The sequence below is a fragment of the Bos mutus genome, chromosome 28 (assembly GCF_027580195.1).
Source record: "Bos mutus isolate GX-2022 chromosome 28, NWIPB_WYAK_1.1, whole genome shotgun sequence".
Taxonomy (NCBI): Eukaryota; Metazoa; Chordata; class Mammalia; order Artiodactyla; family Bovidae; genus Bos; species Bos mutus.
The window spans coordinates 32,094,954-32,117,488 of NC_091644.1; the positions used below are offsets into that span (position 1 = coordinate 32,094,954).

Below are 22,535 nucleotides of genomic sequence, written 5' to 3' on the forward strand. Positions count from 1 at the left end.
ACGCCTACACGCATGTTGGCACCACCTGCCTGAGGAAGAGTGCTTCTGACTCACACGCATCACACTGCTTGGCTTTTTCTGATGAGTTCTACTTCCTCCTTAATCAATTTCAAGATTTTTTATTTCTTTGCATTTGTTTATTTGGATTCAAATGTATACACTGGAATCTGGCCATAAAATAATAAGGGGTATGAACTTCAGAGGGGCAAATTTTTACTTTCCTACTTAATATTCCAATTAAGTCATGCCAAATATAACTTTAAAAAACTTAACTTGATTCAAAATATGGAATGTGCTGACACTTGAATGTTCTAAAATTTTACACTCAATTCACCTGCCAACATTTTACGCACCTGGCTCAGCATTTAATCGGCAGCTGTTAAGGAATTCGGCTGAGAAATATATATCGACATCACAGAAAAACATCAAGACTTCTCCCTTGTCCCAGGCTCGGGCACCCACATTTAGTCCTCGTCCACGATTAAATTCTTCATTCAGTGAGACCAAGGTGTAATTGTGAAAATTAGACTCACTATGAGGAAAACACATACAACAAATGGTAAGTCCCACTTGAAGCTGCCTCTGTTAACACAAGTTACAAAAAATACTTTACACTTCAGGTATTTATTATGTTGGGTCTATATTGATATAGGGAAATCATCAGCTTTAAATGTCTCTATCATCAGGGATACAACTAAATGCCCACATCTGAGGCAACATGCTAGTGACGTGAGGTTAGTATGTGTTGAGAGGCCACTACCTTTCGTGATCTTAAAAACCTATTGGGGAGGTTAAGAAATATACACATGGGAAAACAATCATAGTGTCTGGTGATAAATAATGCAATCCACATGAATGATACATACAAAGAATATTCTTTTCTCGAGTTTCTTAGATCTTTGCTCTAATGTGCCCTCATGAGAGGGATCCCCTTCACACCACACGTGAAGTAGCCCTGACCTCCCTTTGCTTCAATCTTCATCCCTCTGTCCAGCATTGTTTCCCTCAGTATCACCGGACACGTCTGTTCCAGTGTCTCCCACTAGAATGTAAGCTCCATGAGAGCAGGGATTTTGTTTTGTTCATTACTATGGACACAGTGCTTCTCACAGGGTATGAGTTCAGTAAGTATTTTATGATTGAATGAATGAAGTGCAGTTCAAGAAAAAAAGACTGCTTGTGTCTGTAGTAGTTAGAAAAGATGTTAGAAGCAGAATTTAAGTTATGCCTTGGTTAAAATACTGAATTCAGTGGGGAATGTAAAGGTCATTCCAATTAATTATTCTCAAAGGCAAGGAGGTAAGAAAGTACAAAGCTTTTTAAAAAACAGTAATCAGACAAATCAGACTGGAACACAGGGATAAAAATGGCAACAATGAGAGAAGACCAGAAAAGGGTCAGATTGAGGAGGAGAGGTTAAAGACTTTGGTTAGTGTTCTGACGTCAAGGAGGAGTCAGGGTTTTTCCACAAGGGCAGTGGTTTCCACAGCCAAGGGACTGCACCCACTGCATCAGATCTGCCTGGGAACGTGTTAGAAACACAAATTCTCAGGCCCCACCCCAGACCCCTGAATCGGATATCAGGGGAGGAGCCAAGCACCTGAGACTCTCTCGCGACAAGTCACTCTCGACAAGTGACTGATGTTGGAGGACTACTGCACTAGGGGATAGCTGGATCAAAAAAGAACATTTTAAAAAGATTACTCTTATAACACGATAGAATGGGGACTGGAGAGATGGATGCCAAGGCTCAAACAAGGCATGGAGTAGACTCTGAGTGCCCCTGCCCTTCCACCCGACATGCTGCAAATCTCTCTCTTCTTTTGAGGAAACTGTCAATCACCATCTCTCACTTCCAGATCAAGTGGAGGAACTAATCATAGAATATACCAACCACAGTGACTTCCTAGGGGCAGGGAGCCAGACTCAAGCTGGGCTAATCAAAATATCCCCACCCCACCTGGCCATAGTAACTGGCTCAAGACTGGGCAAAAGTCCTTCCCTGGGATTTTCTCAACTGGACCTGGGAGAAAGCTCTTTCCTTTCTGACAGCAAAGCTGAGAAGATGTGAGCCCAGAGCCGCCAACAGCCATATACCTCACATGTGGAAGGAACCAATCTGCAACAGGAGAATGAAGTCAACATGCAGAGAAAAACAGACAAGAAGACAAGAGAATTCTGATGGTAGTCAAATCTCTGACCCCAGTCACTGAGACACCAAAGCTGTTTTGGTATTCTTCATTAAATTTGGTTTTAATAATCCCTTTAATCTGGGGAGTTATCCAAGATTCTTCAATAATGCTCTCATTTTCCTCAAGTAAATTCAAAATAAGTTAATAAGTTTCCATCATTTGCCACAGAGGAGTCTTGATTAATGCAACTTCTGTGATACTAACATCAGTCACTGGCACTTAGCAGGTGATCTGCAAATGGTAAGGAAGGAAAGGAACCTGGGTTAAGGTGGTGGCAGCAGCAAGGAAAGGGCAGAGCAGAGGTCCTGGGCAGTGCGCAGAAACTGACTAATTACAGGGAAAGAATGAGTGAAAGATGCTGCTCTCAGACATCAAGCCCGGGGATTATGAGAATGAGCTTAGTGTGAACTGAAAGAGGGCCATCAGGAGGAGGAGCTAGCGAAGGGGAAGGAGAAGACAGTGTTTTTCATACCCCAATGCTGTGAGTCCCTTTGGGACCGGGAGCACACTCCCTCCTCTGTGCCCAGTCCTATCCCAACCACCCCAGTCAGACTCCCAAGCAGTGTACCTGGAACATAGTCGGTGGGATTCAATGAATGTTAGTTGAACGACTTGAGAAGAAAGGCCGGCCAAAGCTGGACTCTTAGGGAGTGGCCACAACTAGCAGAAAGGTAAAGAAGCAAGTAAAGGATACAGAGTTGATGTGGTCAGAAAAGACAATCAACCTAGTATATTACATTATAACAAATCTACATTTACAAAATATATACATTTTACAAACATCAGAGGAGAGTTTCAAGAAGAAAATACTGGTTAGGTATCAAGTGTAAGAAAGCAGTCAAAGAGGATGACAGAGAAAAGGCTGAAATTGGCAGTTAGGTCCTAACTCTGGGCCCATAACTTAGAGATGAAAAGGAAGAGAAGCTACAGAATTAATAATGGAGTATTAAGGAATGACTAATTCATTCGTTCAAACCTCTGAGCACCTACTATGTGCCAGGTACTACATGAGTTGCTTGGTTAGAGAACTACTGTTCTGTGAGGTTTAGTTGTGAAAGGACAGAAACCTAATGGTAGTTACTGGGTACTGCACAGTTGGGTGGGGGTCTCTGAAGGATAGGGGAGACCTAAGCATCATTTGCAGGGAGAGAAAGAACTTAGGAAAATGGAAGGAAAGAAAGGTGGCAAGTAAGAGACAAGCTTAGGAGATGATATAAAAGTGAAAGGATTAGACTTAGAAAAAAGTTAAGAGTTCAAAAGAAGGAAATGAAGAGTGAATGGAGGCAAATACAAAGGTGAGTGGGCCACAGAGTAACAGCACCCTAATCATGCCACGCTGAGGTTAAGGAAGACGAGTCATTAGAGTTGCATGAATAAACTCAGGGGTGAAACGAGGAACTTACTACCACCACCACTCACATCTCAGCCAACTTTCAACAGCAACTATTCAAAATTATTAATTCATTAAGTATCTGAAATTCTCATTCTTCTGCTATTATACATACAAGACTTCAATGTGGACATGGCTCACCAACCTTGCGACAGATTCTAGGATAGACTTGACTTTAGAAAGTCCTTCTTTACCAAAATACACCACTGTGAGATGAATTCTCTTGTCCTGATGAATACATACATCCCTGACAGGGTTGAAAAATAAAGTTCATTCAGGAAAATATAGAAGGCACTGCTCATTCAGAAGGCAATCATACGAAGCTTTATAAGAAAACAAAGCATTACTCATTTAGAATGAAATCACATGAAACTAAGGAAATATAAAACTGGCAATACTGCTGAATTATTAAAGGCATCACAGCAAATGTGTAACAGCATATATGTCAAAATGAATGCAACACCTGGAGATCCAATGTAAGCAGCCCAAGAAGCTGCCATATTTTGAAACATTTTTGGAACTTTTGCTTTGGTATTGCCTTCAGAAGCAAACTATAAGCTATTCAAAGAATAAATTTCAATCAGTTCAAAATCAAATAAATAACTCAAGTTTTAGTTCAAAACTTATTTTGTCCTCAGACTACCTAATTAGAGAAATTATATCTATCATCAAGGAATAAATATAGGTCATGATTGAGATTATTAACTGTGGAGAAAAATGTAGCATCTGAAGGTAATTCCCAAAGGCAATTAAAAATGCTTTAGGAAATCAGTTCTCAAGCAGGCAATTTCAAAAAGGCAACTCATTTGGAAGCATGATTTCTAGATGTTCTGTAACAGAATTGTGTTAACTAGTTTTTATATGCAACAACTCCAATGAGAACAAAAACTGGGATTACAAAGAATTCAGACTACCATATTAAAGTATTAAAAACATGACAATTATTTAATTAAAAAAACCAAAAGTTTTCTCAAATCAAAAGTCTAATATGTAGTTGTTAATTTTTAACACTTCAGCATGTAAAAATATCCAAATTTAATAATTAAAAAATGTTTTTAAAACCGTTACAATCTTTGCTTCCCAAGATAGAATAACATTCTCCCATTTTTACTTGAATATTTGTCTTTTCTTCCAATTTTGAAATTCAAATTGTTCTCAGAGGAGTTTTCTGGGGAGATAGTAATGTTCCATATCTTAATTGGAAAGGCAGTTACAAGAATGTATAAATTTGTCAGAAGTCATGAAACCTGTATGCTTGGAATAGGTCAATTTTATTGTATGTAAGTTACGCCTCAATAAAGTTATTTTTGAAAATTCAACTTGTCCTAAAATGAATTCAAACACAATTATAAAGGTAATCAAATTCAGTTCCTAATAGTTGTCACCCTCAATTTACTTCACAGTTCAAATTGTCAATAGCATAATACATGTGTCAATAACACAATACATGTGTCAATAACACAATACATGCCTTAAGAATAAAGGAAATATTAAAAACATAAAAGTTTCCCAAAGCCTATAAAATTATTCTGCAATTCTAAGTAACCCTACTCAGTGAAGGTAAACTAAATAAAATGGCAAGAAATGTTTTTTTTTTTTTTTAGGAGCACTTAGCCAAATCACTAAGCTCTGGGAATTACCTGAAGTTCTGCATAAACTGTGCAAATGCCTCAGTTCTTCCAGCAAGTGGCACGATGATATTAATAACTGATCTAGTAATGTCAATCATCTCACTCTTCACTTTCATGAGAGGTCCAAAAGGGCGGAAGAGAGTCACGTGTCTGTATTCCATAAGGTCTGCTTTCTTAAAAAAGAGTTCATACTGGGTGCCCTTATCTTTCTCAGTGCGATAATAACCTAAAGGAAAGAATTAGGAACAAAGATATCTCCATATTAAAGTTCACAAATTCAGTACAACTACTGACTTTACTCAATGATCAAAAGTGTGAAATCCGACTCGTACAGCTTTTATACATTTGTGAAAATTTTATCCCCATGATACAGTCAGTAAAAACTACTACTTTAAAAGAAGGTTAAAAAAATATTCTGCTCTATTATTCAATCCATAAAATTTATTCCAAATGGTGATGATTCCTTTTTACATGACTTTTTAAAAAATAGCAGAATCTATCAACACAGAAACCAAATGATGAAAATAAAGAAATTACTTCTAGCAATATTAAGTTCTAGACCTGAAAGTCAAAACTTCTGTTGCTTGGTTCAGCTTAACAAAAAATGAATTGAGTGTATCTGTGTCAGGTACTAATGGTATAAAGAGGGCTTCATGGTCCCAGTTCCGTCTAGCAATGGAGAAAGAAAAAGGAAATAATAATATAGTGATATACACATGCAAACACACAGACTCTAGATAGAACGAAGTCAGACAAAGAAAAATTAGTATAAATTTAAACATGGTGATTTGAGATGCCTTTGGGAGAAAAGCCTGGAAGTCTATTAGGCAATCTGATTTGTAAGTGTGACACTCAGGAGAGAGATTAGACCTACAGATGTGTCAGTCAGCCAATATCTGGAAATAAAATGGTGAACAAGAGATTGGTCCCACTCCTCCTGAGGCTTATAGTCTAACAGAACTACAAATCAGGAAATGGGCAATGCGGTATATGAGGACAGTGCTCTGAGAGGGGGCACAGGGTAAAGATTATGAGAACACATAAGAACACTGCTATCTTAAACTTGTAGGTTGGTGATGACCTCCCCAGAAGAAGTGACATCTAAGCTGAAGTCTGGAACAGGAACAGGAGCTACTAAATCATTGTCCGTAATTATTTTTCTGATGAGGGAAGTGGCACAATGGAGGAAAAGCAAGGGACAAAATATGTTTCGTAACAGAGAAAAATCCTGTAAGTGACAGAATCCCAGGAGAATTATATTAAAAAAAAAAAAAAAAGCAGGAGCTACAGAATATAAAACTGGCATAGGTTCCTTTCTTTTTAAGAAGACACGAAGATATTTTACATATCTTAGCTACTTCCTCTGCAGCTTTCAATTCTGCCATAAGCTATAAACATATTGAGTGAAAAGATAAAAAGCTGAGCCTGCAGAAAAACTACAGGAGTTTTGAAAGAAACAACCCATCAAAAACTGCAGGAAGTGACGGGGTAAAAAGAGATGGCTATAAGGAGAAGATAGCTGAAATGCCACAGAAAAGCACAAGGCCCTTGCTGATGGCCTCCAAAGGCTGAAGGTATTACATTATAGCAAGTGATACCCATGAAGACTGGGGTAAAAAAAAAACAAACAAATCAAAAAACTACATGTGGCATACAGAATCAAGCAAAGAGAACTTTTAAGAAATATTTGTATTCAAAACGGCTTTAAGCCTACAATTAAATATCTAGCATGCGGTATAAGATGGAGATGGGTTGGGGCCTATAATTATTTCTGATATAATCTATAATTATATCAATAAACAAATTTCTTAAATGTATACGAGTGCTCCTCAACTTTTGAGCCATGTCCCATCTTGACATTTAAAAATGCTATGCCCTTTCTGCAGTCTGTATTAAGAAAATGGGTTTATTTCTTTACTTTTCCAAATGCCAAATATGCTTTTCAAAATTATGTATGCCTCCTTGATGTTCTGACATGTGTTTCTCCTCCACTCAAAATACAGAATAACCACTAATCTTAATTAGGTTCTTCTTTCCTTTAGCAAATGGTTTTCAAATTTTGAGCCTTAGTTCATACATTTTAAAAAATATAAAAAAGGAACATCAAAACCAGTTCAGAGATGAATGCAAATACATATACATGCAAATATACACACAACCTTAAGAGCCGTTCAACTTGGGGAGTATTCTGCTATACAAGCTTAGATTTCTTCTATTTCCCTGGTTCTTATTTTCTATTTTATTTTGATCACATTATAACTTTTTCTGACATATTATCAGCATACAATAACAGAATTTTGTCATACTAATGTTAACGGATCAACACATTTTTCACATTACCTTCTACGAAGTCATTTTCATTAAATATCAGTTTCTCTCCAAGGGGACCATCCTCATCTTCCTGTTCATCATCTTCATCAGGATTATTAATGACCTCCAAGCCAGCTTCAATAACTTCTACCAATTCATCTCGCTTATCTTTTCTAACTGGCTTTTCCTCAGGATGGCGAGTGAGACCCATTTCCAACTGGAATACCTTCATTAAGGTAAAACTTTCAAAGGGAATGACTCCATACTCACTAGGTAGTTTGGCTCCTATGCTAACTTCAGCTTTGTCAATCTGTGAATGAAGAAACTCTAAAAGATCACTAGGTGCTTGTTCTTTGTTGCCTTGATAGCTTATGCCATTAGCCCCTACATTCTTTCTCTCTTGTAAAGATCTCATCTTCTCACTCATTTCTTGTAGTTCTTGTTTCAGTTGGGCAATTTGGCGTTTCAGACTGGTTGCTCTGGTTTGATAATGTTCTTCTTGCTCCTGTAGGAGGGCTTGATAATACTCTTTACCATAATTTTCCCCAATGATACCAGGAAGAGATGCATTTCCATCAGTCTGGGGGGCACATTCCAGAAGGTATAAAAATAATATCAAACTGCAGAGTAAAGCAAGACCCAGCAGTAGCCAGTGGGTCCGGGTCTGAAGAATCAACCCTCTTCTAGGCATTCTTATTAATCTGGACTTGCCTAATGAGATGAGCTCTTTGCTTGTTAATACCTTTTGCAAAAGGTTATAAAAAAGTAAAACCAAAATCAAGATTTCCATAAAAAGTATCAAAATGAATTTGGCTGTAGCTTAAAAAATTGCTTCCTTCAGCAGTGAAGACTACTTGCAGACGTGAGAAATAATGCATTTTCCCAATACTGTTACCATGATATCCAGAAAAAAAAAAACCTGATCTACACAGTCAGATAAAATCCATGGGTGTTGATTTTTCTGAAAGAAACACATCAGAATCAATCAGAATTTTGTTTCCTTAAGTATATCAAACTGTTGACAGCTTTAGTAAGCTTAGCTATGTGATATCATAGCTAAGCACCATGAGAGCCACTAATATACTATATAATATTCAGTTAATGCTGGGGGAAAGTATTAAGAAAAACACCTTCTGAAACACTAAAATATATGTAATACTTTCAACCAGAATATCTACACGTCCATAACTTGAATGAATCAAGGAAACGTTAAAATTATGTTTAACATAGTTTGTGTTACATAGATTATATCGGTCCCTAACTATTTGTAAATTACCTCATGTATAACTCTATACTAACATAATATTTCAATTAACTCACCATTTCCCAACTATAACATATCACCATTTGGGAGTTGAGCTTCTATAAACTGTTTTTGTTATACTGATAATGGCTTTCTAGAGAGATATATTTTCTTACTGTTTATTCAATTCAAGCATTCTACTTTATTAATTTCTATACCTCAACTTAGTGAATCTAAGAGACTTAAAATTAAGGGCGGGGGGAGAAGCAATTTCAGAAGGCCACAGACATCTGGAAAACACATTAAGAAACATTTTTATATCCAAAGTCTTTCTTCCAGTGGATTATTTGAGCATTAGATCACATAATTCTTTCCACTGTATTACACAGGAACAGATTTCCTACAAGTCTGGAAAAGTTTGGAGTCTATATAAAAAAAAACATGAACATGTTTATCTGCAGGAAAAAAATTAAAGAATCCATTATGTGGGTGGGTGGGTTAGTCGCTCAGTTATGTCTGACTCTGCGATCCCATGGACTGTAGCCCACCAGGTTCTTCTGTCCATGGAATTCTCCAGGCAAGAATACTGGAGTGGGTTGCCATTCCCTTCTCCAAAGAATCCCTTATAAATTTACAAAATTACATGCTATCGTTCATACTACAACCAGTTATATGAGCTCCTCCATGTTTCTTTTTAAACTTTAAGGATACTTAATTCTAGAAAGAGAGAAGATTAAACCTAGGAGACAGGAAGCAGGGAAGGCCTCTACTGCAGAGAGAACTACTCTACTAAAGTGTCTGTCAAGAAGAATACGTGATACTACAGCTAGCTTTTAACAGAATTGGTTTCTGCCACTGCAGCAGAACCTGTGGAAAAGAGTCACCGGGGAACACTGATCCTCATCAGTTTCTTACTGATCTGCAAAGTCTGGATGCCTTCTGTGTAAAACGTGTGATTTCCCCACGCCGTGGTACATCTCTGTACAAAATGTGGGATAGATTCAAACTTCTTTGGGCTACTGGATCACAAACAATGGACTTTACAATCCTTAGCCATTTATTACTTTAGTTAACCAAAAGATAACCATGTATCCTTAAAAATTTAATTCACAAGTAAATTTTACTATGATGGCATCTTTTTTTACTGATTTTAAATCTTATTTTAAGTGATATAGAAAAATAAGGAAAAAAATCAGTATTAAGAAAACTAAGTAAAAAATAAGGATGCAAAGCTAATAATAGTTCCAAGACTTTTAACATGTCTCAAAACTAATTCTCTGCATAAGAAACCACTTAAATTTCATTGTTTAAAACTTAAAAGACATTGCTCTAAATTATTTATAAGTTATTACTAGCCTGTTTATCAAGGGAAAGAAAGACTAAAACTAAAAATGTGGAGATATAATCTTGAATAAACTATTAATAAAGTAACACATATTTAACTGTACTATATTCAAACTCGATAATATTTTGAATGAAATAATCTAAGTACTTCAACCTTTCATTAATATGATACCTCATAATTTCTTTCTTCATATAGACTGTATTTGAAACTGAGATATCATCCATTAATGGCTTCCTAGTGGCCTGCCAATGCATGAGACAGCAAAAGACACAGGTTTGACCTCTGGGTTGGGAAGATCCCCTGGAGTGGGAAATGGCAACCCACTCCAATATTCTTGTCTGGAAAATTCGATGGACAGAGGAGCCTAGGGGGGGACTACAATCCATGGGGTTACACAGAGTTGAATCCAAGTGAATGCACCCACACGCACCTAAGGTTTACTTTTCAATGAAACAGAACAGGAAATATTGGCATACATTATGTACAGTAGCAAACTTTGTATTGTAAATCATACACATACACACATATGAGCTAGCCACACAAAATGTTTATGAGTTGTGATCCAAAAATCTTGAAAAATACTGATTTATAAAGTATTTTTATACATTTCTCATGCCATCCTTTCACAACAGTGCTGTTTTAATCTCCATTTTGTCTAGGAAAAACAGAAATGAAAAGATTTAATTTAAATATGGTAATATAACTATTAAGTGATCGCATTAAAGCCAAGATCATCTTTCTCTTTCCTTTAAGCAAAATACAGGTCTGAGAGATCTTACATGCCTGTTTTACAGTTAAATATCTTACACTGAATATTACCCACTGAAATGAAAGAGTTGTTGTAATTACTTTAGAATATAAATGTTAGTTGCAGAGCTCCATAGTTGTTAACCATAAAAGACGCATTCTATTTTAAGCATTCCAATTAAAGTCTTATCTACCTAGTTCCTATAAGAAATTCTTTAACAACATCCTAAAAAACTGGATTACGACAGCTCTAAATATGTTAAGAATAGTATGAGAGAACACACCCATTTTCATGCTGTTACCCCCTGACTGCCATCACTGTAGTAGTGTGTTTGTATGATAAACAAGATTCATTCATAACCCAAAGGTAATCCCAAGCAACCAAGCACCAACAGCAGATAGTTAAGTATTCTGAGGGTGGGATATTGTGGAAATGAAAAATGCAACTGTCACAGATGTAAAACAAAATCAAAGAGCTCGGAGTAGAAAGAAATCCTTATTGTTGTTGCTGTTAAGTCACTAAGCCTGCCAGGCTCCCATATCCATGGGGTTTTCCAGGCAGAATACTAGACTTGGTTGCTATTTCCTACTCCAGGGATCTTCCCCACCTAAGAATCGAACCCACATCTCCTGAGTCTTCTGTGTTGGCAGGCGCATTCTTTACCACTGAGCCACCAGGAAATCCCCAGACAGAAAGATTAGGAGCCATCAATTCTTACTCTTTAAAACAAACTAACAGATTTCCTCTTATAGCCAAGATGAAGTAATATGGACCAGATTTACTCTCACACTTGAAACAACTAAACACAAACAAAATCGATTAAAAAATAAACCCAATATACGAAACAATGATTTTCAAAATTCTGAACATTAGGTAATAAAGTACACTGATCTCTGGAAGAACAAGAAACAAGTGCCCGCACAGCTAACTGCCTTAGTTTCTACACCACAGCACAGGAAGTCCTCTCTTAAGCGGAGCCCAGCTAACTCCCTGAGTTGAGGAGGGGAAGCTGACACTCTGAGGAGACCAAGGCAACCAGGTTCAAAGGATACAGTACCAGAGGACAGAGCTGCACACGGAGAGAAGGCCAGGGATCTTCAGAGGACAGCCTTTGGGTGTGCAGCAGAGTACTGAGAGGGCAGGCACACAAAGAAACTAACTGCAGCTAAGGAAAGAAGCACATAAAAATGAGAAGACACAGAGCTCAGCACTCAAACAGGACCAGGAACCGTGCATGTTCCCACCAGACAGACTGGAAAACTTCAAATTCACGGGGCACTGACTGGGTAGAGGACTCAAAAAGGTCTTGCCTCAGTAGTGGGAAATAATTAGCCCCAGACTAAACATGGACCTGATCCTGCCAACAAATCTTAAAAGCAAGACCTGAAAGGATCAAATTGTTTCCATTTAATTGCACAAGCCTCACAAATATTTATAGAAATATAAAAATATTTAGCATTCAGTAAAATAAAATTCAATTTTTTGACATCCAAACAAAAATGATCAGACATACAAAGAAAAACGCAATCCATAATTTTAAAAATTAATGATTGAAATTGACCTAGAAAGACACAGATGCTGGAATTCACAGAAATACATTAAAAAAGTTATTACAACTGTATTTAAAAGACACTCATGTCCAAAAAACATAGGGAGAGACAAATGACAAAAAAAAAAACACTCAAATTAAACTACAGAGATGAAAACGTCAATGTATGAGATTTAAGATACACTGAACAGGATTAGTAGTAGGCTAAATATTTCACAACAAACTAATAATGAATTGAAGACATAACAAATTGTTCAAAACATTGAAGGAAAAAACAATGAAAAACATGAATAAAGCACCTGGTAAACATCTCTTTCTGCTTTACTGACTATGCCAAAGCCTTTGACTGTGTGGATCACAATAAACTGTGGAAAATTCTGAAAGAAATGGGAATACCAGACCACCTGACCTGCCTCTTGAGAAACCTATATGCAGGTCAGGAAGCAACTAGAACTGGACATGGAACAACAGACTGGTTCCAAATAGGAAAAGGAGTACACCAAGGCTGTATATTGTCACCCTGCTTATTTAACTTATATGCAGAGTACATCATGAGAAACGCTGGGCTGGAGGAAGCACAAGCTGGAATCAAGATTGCCGGGGAAATATCAATAACCTCAGATATGCAGATGACACCACCCTTATGGCAGAAAGTGAAGAAGAACTAAAGAGCCTCTTGATGAAAGTGAAAGAGGAGAGTGAAAAAGTTGGCTTAAAGCTCAACATTCAGAAAATTAAGATCATGGCATCTGGTCCCCTCACTTCATGGGAAATAGATGGGGAAACAGTGGAAACTGGCAGACTTTATTTTGGGGGACTCCAAAATCACTGCAGATGGTGACTGCAGCCATGAAATTAAAAGATGCTTACTCCTTGGAAGGAAAGTTATGACCAACCTAGACAGCATATTAAGAAGCAGAGACATTACTTTGCCAACAAAGGTCTGTCTAGTCAAGTTATGGTTTTTCCAGTGGTCATGTATGGATGTGAGAGTTGGACTGTGAAGAAAGCTGAGTGCCGAAGAATTGATGGTTTTGAACTGTGGTGTTGGAGAAGACTCTTGAGAGTCCCTTGGACTGCAAGGAGATCCAACCAGTCCATCCTAAAGGAAATCAGTCCTGAATATTCACTGGAAAGACTGATGCTGAAGCTGAAACTCCAATACTTTGGCCACCTGTTGTGAAGAACTGACTTATTTGAAAAGACCCTGATGCTGGGAAAGATTGAGGGCAGGAGGAGAAGGGGACAACAGAGGATGAGATGGTTGGATGGCATCACCGACTCGATGGACATGGGTTTGGGTAGACTCTGGGAGTTAGTGATGGACAGGGTGGCCTGGTGTGCTGCAGTTTATGTGGTCGCAGACAGTCGGACACGACTGAGTGACTGAACTGAACTGAAGCTTCAAGGAGCCAGTGTGACCACTTCAAGCAGCCTAATATATATATAATTAGCTGAATCGTAAAGAAGGCTGAGTGTTGAAGAATTGATGCTTTTAACTATGGTGCTGGAGAAGACTCTTTAGAGTCCCTTAGACAGCAAGAAGATGAAACCAGTCAATCCTAAAGGAAATCAACCCTGAATATTCACTGGAAGGACTGATGCTGAAGCTGAAGCTCCAACAATCCGGCCACCTGATGTTAAGAGCAAAAGACCTGGTCCTGGGAAAGACTGAGGGCAAGAGGAGAAGTGGGCAACAGAGAATGAGATGGTTGGTTGGCATCACTGACTCAATGGACATGAGTTTGAGAAAACTCTGGGAGATAGTGAGAGAGGGAAGCCTAGTGTGCTGCAGTTCACAGGGTTGCAAAGAGTCGGACACGACTTAGTGACTGAACAACAGAGTCTCCAAAGAAGGGGGAGGGGGCTAGGGGAAATATTTAAAGCAATAAGGCTGAAAATTTTCCAAATTTGATGAAAACTATCAACATATAGATGCAAGAAGCTCTGCTGCTGCTGCTAAGTCGCTTCAGTCGTGTCCGACTCTGTGCGACCCCACAGACGGCAGCCCACCAGGCTCCCCCGTCCCTGGGACTCTCCAGGCAAGAACACTGGAGTGGGTTGCCATTTCCTTCTCCAATGCATGAAAGTGAAAAGTAAAAGTGAAGTCGCTCAGTCGTGTCCGACTCTAGTGACCCCATGGACTGCAGCCTAGCAGGCTCCTCTGTCCATGGGATTTTCCAGGCAAAAGTACTGGAGTGGGGTGCCACTGCAAGCAGCTCAATGAATACCAAATACAAAAGCCACAAAGAAAACTAAAGTAAGGCTCATGATAATTGAACTGCTTAAATCCTACTGATAAACAGAAAACCCTAAAGTGAACCCTAGGAGAGACACATCATACACATACAAGAAACAAAGACAATGGGGCAATGTCTTTATGAAACTGAAAGGAAAAATAAAAAAGTGTCTTTCAAGAATAAAGGCAAAAAACTTTTTTTAGACATTAGAAAGTTAAAAATAATTCATCATCAGACCTGCTCTAAAGTCCTTTAAGCAGAAAGAAAATGTTAGCAGTTGAATATATGGATCAACACAAAGCAATGAAGAAACAAGAAGTGTTAACTTCATGGATAATTACAAGATTTCTTCCTTTCTTCCTTTTTTTTCTTTTGGTTGCATCACACACCTTGTGGGATTAGTAGTTCCATGACCAGGACTGAACCTGGGCCACAGCAGTGAAAGCACAGCATCCTAACCACTGAACTGCCAGGAACGCCTCAAGATTTCTTTTATTATTTAAATTGCTTTAAAATATAACTGAATGAAATGGGTAAATTCCTAGACAAACTACTGTAACTGACTCAGGAGAAACAGCAAATATAAATAGATCTGTAATAAGACTGAATTAGCAATGAAAAAAACCACCCACCAAGAGAAATTCAGAACCAGATAGTTTTACCAGTGAATTCAAGCATTAATAAGAATTAATATCAGTTCTTCACAAAATCCTTCAAAAAACAGAATACTTCTTAACTCACTCCATAAGGCCAGTATTACTCTTGATATCAAAACCAGACAAAGATATCAATGGAAAATAACATTCCTTATAAATACAGACACAAAAATCCTCAACAAAATATAAGCACACTAAATCTATCAACACACAACACCATGACCAACTGAAATTTATCCCAAAAATGCAAGCTGGATTTACCATCTGAAACTCAATTAATGCAATACACCACATCAATAGAATAAAGGACAAACCCTATAAGATTGTATCAACAGACAGAAAAACATTTCACAAAATCCAGCACCATTTCCTGATAAAATCACTCAACAAACTAGGAAAGTTATTGTATTTCTTCTAAACGTATTTTTTACCCCAGTGTTCAGGATGGAAAGAAAATTATCTAGTGAAGTTTTTACAGCGTATAACTACTCATAACATATCACTGCTTACTTTTAAGTCTACTGCTAAAAGCACATGTACAATGTTTGTGTCACAATTTGGTACAATTGATAAAACATGTAGGCTATAAAATGTTTTCCTATTAGCATGCCAAAAAAAAAAAAAACACCAGCCCTGACATCAAACATATATTAAATCCACACAGGCCACACAGGGATGCTCCTGACTATAAACAGCTCTCCAAGATTATAGTAGATAACTGTTTCTCCTAAACTCATAGAGTAACAGAAATATAAGCAAAATGAAGAAGCAGAGAAACCAATAGTCCAAGAGAATTCCCCTGATGGAACAAGCAATAAAACAGATCTCTTTGGTCTGACACCAAGTTCAAAAGGAGGTAATGAAGATACTTAAGTAAAGAATCAAGAAAGCGTAGCAACAGAAATGCAGATTACTGTAAAAAGGAACGAGAAACTATATGGAGGAGTCAAGAAAAATTAGAAAATTGATTTGCCAAGATAAAACCTGAGCTAAACGCAATGAATAGCAGAATGAATAATGCAGAAGAAAGAATAAGTAATTTGGAAGATAGAATAATGGAAATTACCCAATCAAAACAGCAGGTAGAAAGTAAAAAAAAAAATAAAAAGAAAGCAATTATAAGAGATCTATGGAATAATATAGGCTTCCCTGATAGCTCAGTTGGTAAAGAATCCACCTGAAATGCAGGAGACCCTGGTTCAATTCCTGGGTCGTGAAGATCCACTGAAGAAGGGATAGAATACCCACTCCAGTAATCTTGGGCTTCCCTTGTGGCTCAGCTGGTAAAGAATCAGCCCGGAATGTGGGAGACCTGGGTTTGATCCCTGGGTTGGGAAGATCCCCTAGAGAAGGGAAAGACTACCCATGCCAGTATTCTGGCCTGGAGAATTCCATGGACTATATAGTCGATGGGGTCGCAAAGAGTCGGATATGACTGAGCAACTTTCACTTTCATGGAATAATATAAAGCATGGGATGCAGGAAAAGCAGTTCTCAGAGGGAAGTTCATAGTGATACAGACCTTCCTCAAAAAAAAAAAAAAAAAAGGCAAGAAAAATCTCCAGTAAAATTAAACAACCTAACTTACCACTTCATCAATCCTGAATATTCTTTGGAAGGACTGATGCTGAAACTCCAATACTTTGGCCACCCAATGTGAAGAACTGACTCATTGGAAAAGACCCTGATGCTGGGAAAGATTGAACGCAGGAGGAAAAGGGGACTACAGAGGATGAGATGACTGGGGTATCACCGACTCAATGGACATGAGTTTGAGTAAACTCCGGGAGTTGGTGATGGACAGGGAGGCCTGGTGTTCTGCAGTCCGTGGGGTCGCAAAGAGTTGGACACGACTGAGCGACTGAACTGACTGAAAAGATTTAGAAAAAGAAGGACAAACAAAAACTAAAGTCAGCAGAAGGAAGGAAATAATAACTATCAGGCAGGAAACAAACAAAATAGAGATTAAAAAAAAATAGAAAAAAAAATCACTAAAACCAAGAGTTGGTTTGAAACAAAACTGACAAACCTCTGGCCAGGCTTACCAAGAAGGAGAGAGAGAATCCAAATAAGATAAAAAATGCAAAAGGAGAAACCTCAACCAATATCACAGAAATACATGAAAAAAATATATAAGAGAATACTATGAATAATTATATGTCAACAATGACAGTCTACAAGAAATGGACAACTTTCTAGAAGCAGCCCATCAAAACGAGACAGAGGAGCTAATTTGAACAAACCAATTACTAAAAGTGAAATACAATCTTTAAAAAATCAAAACAAACAAAAAACTGCCTACAAACAAAAGTCCAGGACCAGATGGCATCACAGGCAAGAAGAAAGAGCTAATTTGAACAGACCAATCACTAAGAGTGAAATATAATCTTTAAAAATCAAAAATCAAAACAAACAAAAAACTCCCTACAAACAAAAGTCCAGGACCAGATGGCATCACAGGCAAATTCTACCAAATATACAAAGAATTTATACCGATCCTTCTCAAAAGCTTCCAAAAGACTGAAGAGGAGGGAATATCCCGAAGACATTTTATGAAGCCACCATCAACCTTGATACCAAACCAAAGATAACCACCAAAAAAGAAAATCACAGGTCAATATCTTTGATGATTATAGATGCAAAAATTCTCAACAAAATATTAGCAAACCAATCAACAACATATAAAAAGATCATACACCATGACCACGTGGGATTCAATCCAAGTTCACAAGGATGACTCAATGTATGTAAATCAATGTAATATATCACATTAAAAAAGAAAAGTCAAAAACCACATGATCATCTTAACAGATGCAGAAAACACATCTGACTAAATTCAACATTCATCCATGATAAAAACTCTTACCAGAGGGTACAAAGGGAATATATCTCTAAATAATAAAAGCCATTTATGACAAACCCACTGCCAAAATAATACTCAATGGTGAAAAGCTGAAAACTTGTCTGCTAAAATCTGGAACAAGACAAGGATGCCCACGCTAACCACTTCTATTCAATACAGTGTTAAAAGTCCCAGCCACAGCAATCAAACAAAAAAAAGAAATAAAAGATACCCAAATTGGAAGGAGAAGAGGTAAAACTGTCACTATATGCAGATGACACGATATTATATAGAGAAAATCCTAATGACGCCACACAAAAACTACTAGATCTAGTATATGAATTCAGCACATTGGACACAAAAACTACTAGATCTAGTAAATGAATTCAGCACATTGGCAGGATACAAGATTAACATTCAAAAATTGGTTGCATTTATTTACACTAACAATAAAAAATCAGAAAGAGAATGTAAAGAGAATGTAACATCTTTTAAAATCACACCAAAACAACAACCAAAAAAACCCAAACCTAGGAATAAACCTGACCAGGGAAGTGAAAGACTTATACGATGAGAACTATAAAACATTAATAAAGGAAAATTAAAGCATGATTCAAAGAAATGTTAAGAAATCCCACACTCCAAAAATGTATATGGAATCATAAAAGACACAGAATTGACAAAGCAATTCTGAGGGGGGAAAAACAAAGCAAGAGGCGTAACTCTCTCTCTCAGACTTCAGACAACACCAAAGCTACAGTAAAGAAAAGTGTGGTATTGGTACAAAAACAGGACATTTGGATCAGTGGAAAGTAATAGAGTCCAGAAATAAACCCACACACCTGAAGTCAATTAATCTTCAACAAACATAAAATGGGAAAAGGATAACCTCTTCAGCAAGTAATGCATGGAAAGGTGATCAGCTGCATGCAAATCAATGAAGTCAGAACATACCCTCACACCATGCACAAAAACAAGCTCAAAATGGCTCAAAGAGCTCTTTAGAAATAAGACACGACACCATAAAACTCCTAGAACAGAGCATGGGCAAAACATTCTCTTACATAAATTACACCAATGTTTTCTTAGGTCAGTTTCCCAAGGCAATAGAAATAAAAACAAAAATAAACAAATGGGACCTAATCAAACTTACAAGCTTTTACACAGTAAAGGCAACCATTTAAAAACAATGAAAAGACAAACTACAGAGAGAGAAAATATGTGCAAATGATGTCACTGACAAGGGCTTGACCTCCAAAATATACAAAGAGGCCATACAATTCAACAACAAAAAAAGCCAATTAAAAAACGGGCAGAAGACCTTAATAGATAGTTCTCCAAAGAAAATATACAGATGGCCAGTAGGCACATGAAAATATGCTCAATATCACTAATTATTAGAGAAATGCAAATCAAAGCTACAAGGTACCACCTCACACCAGTCAGAATAACCAAAATTAAGAAGTGTACAAACAGCAAATGCAGCAGAGGGCGTGGATAGAAGGGAACCCTTCTATACTGTTGATGGGTATATAAGTTGGCACAGCCACTATGGAAAACAGTGTGAAGTTTCTTAAAAAACTAACAACAGAATTACCACATGATCCAGAAATCCCACTCCTGAGCACATACTTGGTAAAACTATAATATCAAAAGATCCTATGTTCATAGCAGTACTGTTAACAATAGTCAATACATGGAAATAACCTAAATGTGCATCAACAGATGAATGTATAAAGAATATGTGGTACACATATACAGTGGAATACTACTCAGCCATAAAAAAGAATGAAAGTCATCTGCAGCAACATGGATGCAATTAGAGATTATCATGCTAAGTGAAGTGTCAGAAACAGACAAACACCATATCACTTATATGTGGAATCTAAAATATGGCACAAATGAGCCTATCAGCAAAAAAGAAACAGACTCACAGACACAGAAAACAGACTTGTGGTTGCCATGGGGTTGGGGGGAGGGAGAGGGAAAGACTGAGTTTTGGGTTAGTAGATGCACACTATTACATTTAGAATAGATAAACAACAAGGTCCTACTGTATGGCAAAGAAACTATATCCAATCTCCTGGGATAAACTATAAGGGAAAAGAATATTTAAAAAGAATGTCTATGTATGTATAACTGAATCATTTTGCTGTACAGCAGAAATTAGCACAGCACTGTAAATCAACTATACCTTAATTAAAAAAAAAAAAAGTTTAAGTCCTGTACTCTGAAAACTACAAAACACTGTTAAAAGAAACTAAAGATTTAAATAAATGGAAAGATAGCAATGGTCACTGACTGGAAGACTTAATATTATTAAGATGGCAATACTCTCCAAATTGATTTACAGATTCAACACAATCTCCTTCAGATTCCCAGCTTTACAGAAATTGACAAGCTTATCCTAAAACTCACATGGAAATTCAAGGAACCCACAATAGCCAAAACAGTACTAAGAAAGAAGAACAAAATTGTAGAATTCAACTTTTCCATTTTAAAACTTACTTCAAAGCTATAGTAATCAAGAGAGCATGGAACTAGCATAAGACTAGACATATGGATCAATGGGGCAGAATTGAGGGTCTAGAAATAAACCTTCACATTAAGTCAACTGATTCTCAACAAAGGTGGCAAGGTAACTCAATGGAAAAAGAACAGTCTTTTTAATAAGTGGTGCTAGGCAATGGCACCCCACTCCAGTACTCTTGCCTGGAAAATCCCATGGTTGGAGGAGCCTGGTAGGTTACAGTCCATAGGGTCGCTAAGAGCAGGACACGACTGAGCGACTTCACTTTCCCTTTTCACTTTCATGCATTGGAGAAGGAAATAGCAACCCACTCCAGTGTTCTTGCCTGGAGAATCCCAGGGACGGGGGAGCCTGGTGGGCTGCCGTCTATGGGGTCGCAGAAAGTCGGACACGACTGAAGCGACTTAGCAGCAGAATACCTAGATGCTCACAAGCAAAAGAACAAAACTGAATCTCTACCTTACCCTACAGTCAAAAATTAACCCAAAATGGATCAAAGATCTAAGTGTTTTAGAGTTAAAACTATAAAGCTAAGCACTTACAAAAAAAATAAGTGTAAATCTTTGGGACCTTAGACTGGGCAATGGTTTCTTCGATATGACATCAAAATACCAAAGATCAAATAAAGTAGACTTCATTAAAATTAAAAACTTTTGTGCTGCAAAGGGTATCATCAAGAAAGTGAAAAGGATGGGAGAAAATATTTGTAAATCATATATCTGATAGAGGTCTGCATCTAGAATATATAAAGAACTCTTACTACTCAACATTAAAAAGATAAATAACAGGGAATTCCCTGGCAGTCCAGTGGTTAAGACTCTGTGCTTCCAATGCAGAGGGCATGGGCTCCATTTCTGGTCAGGAAACTAAGATTCTGCATGCTGCCTGATGCAGACAAAAAAAAAAAAAGATACGTAATCCAAAAGGTATGAGTAGACATTTCTTTAAAGATTAAGTCTACAAGCAATATAAAAAGACGCTCAACATCATAATCCAACAGGAAAATGAAAACCACAATGAGACACTGCTTCATATGCACTAGCGTCCAGTTCAGAGTGAGTCACGGGGGAAGGGGCATGACAGGGGAAGGGAGTAAGAGGTATGAACTCCTAGGTATCAGTACCATACAAGGATGTATGGATAGCACAGGGAACACAGCTGATATTTTATAATAACTTTCAATGGAGAATAACCTATAAAAATAGTGAATCACTATGTCGTACACTTGAAAACTCAAATGATATTTTAAGTTAACTACACTTCAACTTAAAAAAAATCACAAAATGAATCATAGTTCTATATGCAAACTATAAAACTAGAAGCATAGGGGAAAATCTTTGTGCCCTTGAATTAGGCAAAGATTTCTTTGATATGTAACTAACAGCATAATTAATAAATTGAACTTCATCAAAATTTGTGCTCTTTGAAGAACACTATTAAGGGAATGGAAAAACAAGTCACAGACCAGGAAAAAATATGGGTGAATCAAATATATGATAAAAGACATATTCAGAATATATTTTAAAAAGTATCAGAATGCAATAACAAAACAAACACAATTTTAAAAATCGGCAAAAGATGTGAGGAAACACTTTAAATAAGAACATGAAAAAAATACTCAACACTGTTGCTGCTGCTGCTGCTAAGTCCCTTCAGTGGTGTCCGACTCTGTGCGACCCCATAGACGGCAGCCCACCAGGCTCCCCCGTCCCTAGGATGCTCCAGGAAAGAAGACTGGAGTGGGTTGCCATTTCCTTCTCCAATGCATGAAACTTAAAAAATAAAGTGAAGTCGCTCAGTCATGTCCGACTTCTAGCGACCCCATGGACTGCAGCCCACCAGGCTCCTCCGTCCATGGG

The 22,535-nt window shown here is 37.5% G+C and overlaps 1 protein-coding gene across 7 annotated transcripts in view; it reads right to left on the bottom strand.

Annotated features, from left to right (window-relative positions):
* The window catches only part of CSGALNACT2 (chondroitin sulfate N-acetylgalactosaminyltransferase 2), a 63,192-nt gene that overhangs the window by 32,292 nt on the left and 8,365 nt on the right, over positions 1 to 22,535 (bottom strand). For 5 of the 7 annotated variants that reach the window (XM_070364884.1, XM_070364883.1, XM_070364880.1 and 2 more), the window contains exons 2-5: positions 7,554 to 8,484; positions 5,223 to 5,439; positions 3,728 to 3,829; positions 354 to 532 (exon numbers count right to left, since the gene is read on the bottom strand). In XM_070364884.1, the coding sequence (XP_070220985.1) occupies positions 354 to 532; positions 3,728 to 3,829; positions 5,223 to 5,439; positions 7,554 to 8,313 (1,258 nt within the window). In that variant the 5' untranslated portion in view covers positions 8,314 to 8,484. Of the gene's footprint in view, positions 1 to 353; positions 533 to 2,760; positions 2,853 to 3,727; positions 3,830 to 5,222; positions 5,440 to 7,553; positions 8,485 to 22,535 lie in introns of those variants that run through there. The other 2 variants (XM_070364886.1, XM_070364885.1) reach the window with 2 other exon arrangements.